The sequence below is a fragment of the Arachis stenosperma genome, chromosome 4, assembly GCF_014773155.1.
Source record: "Arachis stenosperma cultivar V10309 chromosome 4, arast.V10309.gnm1.PFL2, whole genome shotgun sequence".
NCBI lineage: Eukaryota > Viridiplantae > Streptophyta > Magnoliopsida > Fabales > Fabaceae > Arachis > Arachis stenosperma.
Window position 1 is genome coordinate 78,217,859 of NC_080380.1, and position 7,786 is coordinate 78,225,644.

General features: G+C 35.5%; 1 protein-coding gene across 1 annotated transcript; it reads left to right on the forward strand.

The window, feature by feature from the left end:
• On the forward strand, positions 1–7,047 carry LOC130976787 (oleoyl-acyl carrier protein thioesterase 1, chloroplastic-like). The gene is made up of 7 exons (XM_057901712.1): positions 1–538; positions 1,438–1,571; positions 1,884–1,997; positions 2,515–2,610; positions 4,884–4,971; positions 5,943–6,011; positions 6,350–7,047. The coding sequence occupies exons 1-7, from the start codon at positions 197–199 to the stop codon at positions 6,623–6,625; spliced, it is 1,119 nt and encodes a 372-aa protein (XP_057757695.1). The 5' UTR covers positions 1–196; the 3' UTR covers positions 6,626–7,047.
• Positions 7,048–7,786: the final 739 nt, after the last annotated feature.

Here is a 7,786-nt window from a genome sequence, read left to right on the forward strand (position 1 = left end):
ATTCCTGACACACCACAACGCAACACACCTCTTTCGTTTCTCCACCACGTTCTCTATAAAAAAACACAAACACACTGCGACACTGTCACACCCCCCAAAATAACTCCTTTTATTTATCTTTCCTTTTTAATTCTCAACTTTCTTTTTGAAAAAAATTGGGATCCCTATTACTCTATTAGGCTTTTACTCTATTAAAATGTTGAAGGCTTCATGCAACGGCTCAGACCGGGTTCAATTCATGGCCCAATGCGGGTTCGCGGGTCAGCCCGCTTCCGTTCTCGTTCGTCGGAGGAGCGTGTCCGCCGTCGGATTCCGCTATCCGATGAACAGGGTATTGTCGGTTCGCGCCATCGTGTCGGACCGGGACGGGGCGGTGGTGAACCGGGTCGGAGCGGAGGCGGGGACCTTGGCGGACCGGCTGCGGCTTGGGAGCTTGACAGAGGATGGACTGTCTTACAAGGAGAAGTTCATTGTGAGGAGCTATGAAGTTGGAATCAATAAGACTGCCACCGTTGAAACCATTGCTAATCTCTTGCAGGTAGTTTTTTTTTTCCCTGAATCTTTGGTTTTTGTAAGTTTATTTTATTTGGTGATGTGTTGTGCGATTTGTTGATTGTTACTTGGTTCAGTTATTTTGTAATGGATATGTGAAATTTTAATCTGTCTTTTAATCTTTTATGTTTTTTGGAAATGGTTTGGGGTAAGATTTTGGGGACTTTCTGATTTGTTGCATCTATGCATGCTTTGCTTTGAACCATCGGAATGTCGACTTCCCTTTTTAGTTCAAAAGTGGAGATGGGATATTCTTGGCATTTGGCTTTATTTTGTTTTGCTTCCTGATTCATCTGCATGTCTTGCCACTTTAGTTGGAACTTTAAAAGATGAAAGAGTCTTTTGAATCTGGGGTTGTTCAGTTTTTGGGTTTTATTTATGCAGATTTGGATAATTGGATAGTATTTGAGTTCCATGCACGGAGAATATATTTTTGAAAGTTATGTTTTTTTATCCCTTTTTTTTTTATGCTTCTTCTGAGTACTGATTTGTTTCTTTTATTTTTTACTTTAATTATAGTAACTGGGTTCTTTAATTGTATAAGTCTACTACTCTACTGCTTCATTTTGAATTGGTTCATGTTCATTTGTGCTCCCTTTTAAGATTGGATCACTGGAAAATGAAAGTCGATGTTTTCAAGGTGCAAATTGATGATTTTTGGTAGTTGGGGTTGTTTTGCCTATGTTAACCTGATTCATCTACATTGGTTACCTGCTTTTTGGCATTTCTTCTTCTTTTTGCTTTAAGTTTTGACTTGGTGTTTTGGCTGAATTTTATTTGTGCAGATTTGTATAGCTCTGTGTTCCGTTGTGTGGAAATTTTAAAATGTGCTATTGTATTCCATATCACTTAAGTTTTGAAATGTGACTTTTTTTTTTGTTGCAGGAGGTTGGATGTAATCATGCTCAAAGTGTTGGATATTCTACTGATGGTTTCGCAACAACTCCCACCATGAGAAAATTAGGCCTAATATGGGTTACTGCTCGGATGCATATTGAAGTCTACAAATACCCTGCTTGGTTGGTGATCTAACTTCATTTTGGATGTTACTCTTTCCAACTTGTGGAAAAAGTGCTAAAACAGCTTTTTCTATTTTTTTTTTTCATTTTACATCAACCAACTTATCTAATTATTTTTATCTTTTTATAGTACAAAGCTAACAGTATTGAATAGGGTCAAATATTTTGATCAGACGGCATTTACATGTATATATTATTATGTCTTTCAATTTAAAAGTTTTTAAGAGTTGTAAATATAAAAAAAATCAGGCCTGTACATGAATAGGATCTATAATGATTTAAGCAAAAGTAATAACATGAAGATTTCAACAGGAGTGATGTAGTTGAGATAGAGACATGGTGTCAAGGGGAAGGGAGGGTTGGAATCAGACGCGATTTTATACTAAAAGACTATGCGACCGATCAAGTCATCGGAAGAGCTACAAGGTACATGTTTCCCCTTCAATTGAATAGATGCTGTACTTTTATATATTTTTCCGTATGATACTTAGTTGATAAAATATAAATCTGTACACTAGTATCTATTGAGATTTTATACCATTGCCTTTATTTTCGCATCGGGTAATCTATGATTTTTCTTTCCATCTGTTATTCTACACTCATTTTCCCTAAGTAAGAATGATTCCATGTATTTTATACAAGCTTAAATATTCAGGCATTATACTTTCTTAGGATCTAAAGTTAAGACAAAACTATCCTTTTTTGGATTGAGAGAACCTAACAAAATTCTGCTGCATTATGTAAATTCAAGAGAAAAGGGTTGACGAACAACTGCCCTGTAACTTGGCTAAAAAGGGACGCTTGGCGGACAAGGCTTCCCACCTAATAGGGTCCTGACACCTAGAGCATGAATTTTACCATTTTGCTATGTCACTAAATTTTGACATGTTTAGGTTATGTCTTTAATAATGAACAGTTGACTATATACCTTTTATTGATGCAGCAAGTGGTTGATGATGAATCAGGAGACTAGAAGACTACAAAAGGTGTCTGACGATGTTCGAGAGGAAGTTTTAATTTACTGTCCTCGGGAGCCCAGGTAGATGCTTCTCTTTACCATATTTTGATAATATGTTGCAAAAATTCGAAGTTTTCTGGATGAATGGATGCCTTACTTCATTTAGTCGCTCTTAAAATTCTCTCTGTAAATAACTGGAATTTTGAAAAGCAGGTGTGAAATGATTTCTGCAGCTTCTGAGCTTTCTATTACAAACTTGTCAGGTTTCCTTAATCCTTATAGATTTAAATCAGAACAAAACAAAAAAGACCACTGATGTTGCAGGCTCCAAAAGTTCATTCAGAAATGATAAGTCGCACTTTTCCATTTTTCTTTCATCATGGATTGGAAAGGGGGAGGATAGTTACATAAAATAACTTTTGGAACAATTGCAGCAGATGCCAATCGCTACTCTCTCCACCAGATACTAATTGAGGCTGTAATACTTGTAGTATGTTTAACTGTACGAATGAGCAACATTTAAAGGAACACAGCAATATTGGTAGCGAAATTCTGTGATACTGATATAAATTTTAATGTCCATGTGCTTTCCCCCAAGTCACCCTATGTCCACTTCCTGCAAATCAATGACAATATCCATAACTAAATTTTCATATCAAATCTGCATAAGCAGCACTTGATTTCATCCCCAATATGTTTCCTTTCTAGCATTCACCTTGTCTTAAAATTGCTTCTTATTCTTAGGTGCAGTCTTATACTCTTATTGTGGACCATATTACTAATTCCAGCCATGTGGAACATTTTTGGTCCACAATAAGACTCTACCTAAGAATTGAGACCATTCTGGACCAAAACGTTCCAGTCTTATTCTTGGGCCATGATACTGATATTGTGTTTCAAAATCATCCTTGCCCTCAAGGTAGAGACCTCTAGAAAGCTATCTTGATGGCTGTTTATGAAGAGTTCTCAGACTTGGGTGCGTTAGCCCTCACTTACAAGGAGTTACTTTTCTTGCTGCATTTGCCAGATAGCTAAGATGTCTTTGGCACACCTTCAACTCCACGAGCTATGCATTTCTATTGAAGAAAAACATGGAATGTAAGGTCTACACGTTATTCTGGGAGGAACAGTAGTAGTCCGCAAGCAATTGGATTGATCCTTTTAGCTTCAAAATGGTCCATAAAAACAAGGACTTTCATTTAAAATTGAGTAATTGACTAGTTTTGACAAAGACTAGAGCTTATATGGTCAAACTTAGTAGTTGCTTTAGCTTAGTTAGCCTTTGGTCACAATCCTCCATGAACTCTTATTGTTTCGCAAGTTTTTTGGGTGGGTTGGATCTTGGCCTTACAATGGCCTGACCAATTAGTGCTAATTGTCTCATGATTTACTGTATCTATATTCGGCAGACAATACACATATATGCCATTGCTTGGATTTGATTCCTGCAAAGCAACAAATTTGCCTCACTTGTTCGTCCTTCCGAGGGTGATAAACTAAATTGTTTCAAACTAGTGCCTGCCATATGGAACGTTTTGGTCCAGAGTGTTCTCAAGTATACTGTCTGTCTTTATTCGAGACTGTAGAGTGAGTCAAACCATTTAAATACAGTACTTCCTGATTGAAGGCTGCAGCAAAATCCTTGGATGTGTAAAGAAATAAGGAAGGTATTCTTGGTCCACCTGTCCACCACCACCATGATTGAATCAAAACCCTTGGACTTGGTCAACCCCTCGATAAATCCATGGTCAAACCAACCAGATCTTAGTGGAGAGATGGATTTGCTTTGGTAATCTCTTTGGAGATAGAACTTGGTACATGTTCTTGTGGGACATATTACAATGTCTAATGCAATCTTGAATGTGCTTCCTCATTCCTTCCCAATAGAACAACCCTAAAATTCAGCTTTAGTTCTTGAAGAACCCCGCATTTCCATCCATGAATCATGAAACTCTTAAAAGATGTTGGGAATTTGAGTGGATGTTAACGGATACAATCTCCTTTTATAGTATAATCGTCTATGTATCTGTTGGTCTGATGTTTTGGCTGCTTTCTTCAAAATAACAAGTTGTACCAAACAAATAAGATATTTATTATTCTTATTCTACATCAAACTCTGATTACTTTTAGCTGCTTCCTATCTGTCTATGTGGAGGCTTTATTGTTACTTATGAGTCATGGTGGATTTTACTTTACATGCCAGCCTCCACCTTTTTTTTTAATTTACTGTTATTGCCTTTTTATTTTTCTACTTGGTGTCAGATTTGAATTTTTAACAATATTGGCCAGCATGTGATTGTTTTTCTTGCATTTTTTGTTTCTTACTTTGTTATATTTTTCTTTGGTGATTTAAGGTTAGCAATTCCTGAGGAGAACAGCAATTGCTTGAAAAAAATTCCGAAGTTGGAAGATCCTGGTCAATATTCCAGGCTTAGACTTATGGTATGATCATTTGACTTGGAGCCAATTTCCTTTTTTCTTTATCTTTTCGTTTCCTTTTCATTTTGGTAAATCAGGCAGACTAGAAGTTCTACCCGAAAGAAAAAATATGCACAATAGAAGTAAAAATTTGTAATGAAGTCTGATATGCCTTTGACCACAGGCTTCCGTGCATAGGCCATAAGACCAAGGCCGTTTTTCACTTTTCTGGCTTCTATCATGAGCCACCGTTTGCCATTGACAACTATTCCCTTAACCCCTCACGAGTTTATGATCCTGCCACGTTAAAACAAGAAGCTAGTCTATAAACTATCTTTCTTGTTGTGTATATATATATATATATATATATATATATATATATATGTAGGGTAGCTCAGTGTACAAGCATCCCGCATTAATGTAGGGTCCGGGGAAGGGTTGTACCCAAAGGGTGTAATATTATGCAGCCTAACCTAATGATTACATTAGTGATTGTTTCCACAGCCTGAACCCGTGACCTTAAGTCACACGGAGACAACTCAACCACAAGGCTCCCCCTATATATATATATATATATATATATATATATATTAACAAAGTCAAGGAACTCTCAATTCTACTACTAAGTTTATTTCACTTGGATTTCCATAATTACGTTCACGTAGCTTGGATACTTAAGTTGATTGTTCATATTATGCAATTTTTATTTAGTTCATTTAGCTAATTTTGTAAAATAACAAAATAATAATAAATAACTCAGTTGTTGTGTTTCAATAATGTTTCTTTCACTATTGATTTATACAGTTAAAATTGGCCCATATGAATATATTCTCTAAATGATAATTTTGAAATATGTAAAGACTTCGTTGTTACTAACGAGTATGAGTTGAGTTGAGTTTACAATCCATGATTATTAAAACCTCTTGAGTTTACTTAGACAATCAAATTTTGACAACCTTTGTATGGCTTTCTCACCATGCTTTTGAATAACGCAGCCTAGAAGAGCAGATCTAGATATGAATCAGCATGTTAACAATGTCACTTATATTGGTTGGGTTCTTGAGGTTGGTAATCATCTTTTTAATTTATTTTAATACCTTTTATTCGTTATTTACAAGACAATTCATATTACAGCTCTTAGGGAATTCGAATTGTATGTAGGTCAGAGTATAGAAAGTTACAGCTTTGGGAGATGCTTCAAATAGTAATTAAAAAACAAAAAACAAAAATTCATGCACTTTTGTGTACTTTTTCTTCTGGCTTGTTTCTCGAACGGTTAATAATCCTTGTCATAAATGTGCAATTATATCCCACAAAAAATAGTTCCATATTTAAAAAAAAAAAAGTCTTGTCGTGCTGGTGTCCAAACAATTCTGCTTACAAAACCTTCTTACTTTGTCAGAGCATGCCTCAAGAAATCATTGATAGCCATGAACTGCACAGTATCACCTTGGATTATAGACGAGAGTGCCAACGAGACGACATAGTTGATTCCCTCACCAGCATTGAGGGCGACGGGGTGCTTCTGGAAGTCAATGGCACCAACGGATCCTCCGTAGCATGGGAGCACGGTCAAGCCTATCAACAGTTTCTACATCTGCTTAAATTGTCCACCGACGAAGGACTCGAGATAAACCGAGGACGAACAGCATGGAGAAAGAAAGCTTCAAGATTATGATCATTAGTTGTGTCCCTGCCTTGCTCATCATTTTACTTTGAATCTTTCTTGTTCTGTTTCTTGCTGCGATGGCCTTTTCTCTTTCCTTTTATTGTGTTTTCCCCTCAATTTTAGCTTAGAGTTCATGCACTTGCTAGGGACTGAAAAAGCTAGAGTTCGTTATTCCTTTCTTGTCATGCTTACAGATTGTAACGATGCTCTCTATCCTTTTTAGTTAGTGCTGAATAGGATAAAAGTTAGTCTATGTCACTGTAACCTTTTCCTTCTTGAGGCTGTAATCTTGCCATCAACTGCATGAGTCAAAACAAAAATGTTTTATCAAATTATCTCAAGCTTATTATTCTATTATCTTAATACTTCTGTTATGTCTGGTTTCAACTATTGTAAAGGAGAACAGTTTTGCTGTTTCAAACCTGATGTAGTTATTGAAGCACTTTTATGGTTCAAAGGGCATATAAATTCTGAAGAATGTGGCCAGCATGTGATGAGGACTTGTGCCTACTGTGCGGCCACATTTAGATCCAAAACTATAAGACTATTTCCTAAAGTTATAAAAAAATTTATTAACTCAAAAAGTGAAATGCCTATTATAGATCCAAAATTTCTTAAACAATTCAAATGAACATTTGAAAGCAGACTAAAATGAACATTCAAAATTTAACTTAAAAAAAATATTTAAAAGTAAGATACTTATGTTGGAATATCAAACTAAAAATTCGTAAGATTTATTTTGGGTAAACATTCAAAATTAAAAATCCTAAACAATGAACGCCAAAAAATACTCAAAATCAACCAAGTGAATCAAAATCAAACAGTAGAGGAAAATCCAAAACCTCAGTTAAAAAAAAGAATATATGAAAGTGTGATACATATGTTGGAACATTCAAAATATTAACTTTTACAATGTTAAACAAATAACTTACAATGCAAAATTCACGAAATAGGCGAGTATAAGGTCCTATAGTGAGTGTTGTTTTGATTAACATTTTCGAACGGATGCTAGTATGAATGTGCTTTTGCAGAAAAAAATTTGATTAAAATGGTATTGATGTCAATGTGATTTTTGTTTGGATACTTTTTGTCAAACGTGATTTTGAGAAAATGAATATTGTTTGGATGATGTTAACCAAAATCATGTTGAAATGATGATACTTAATTTCT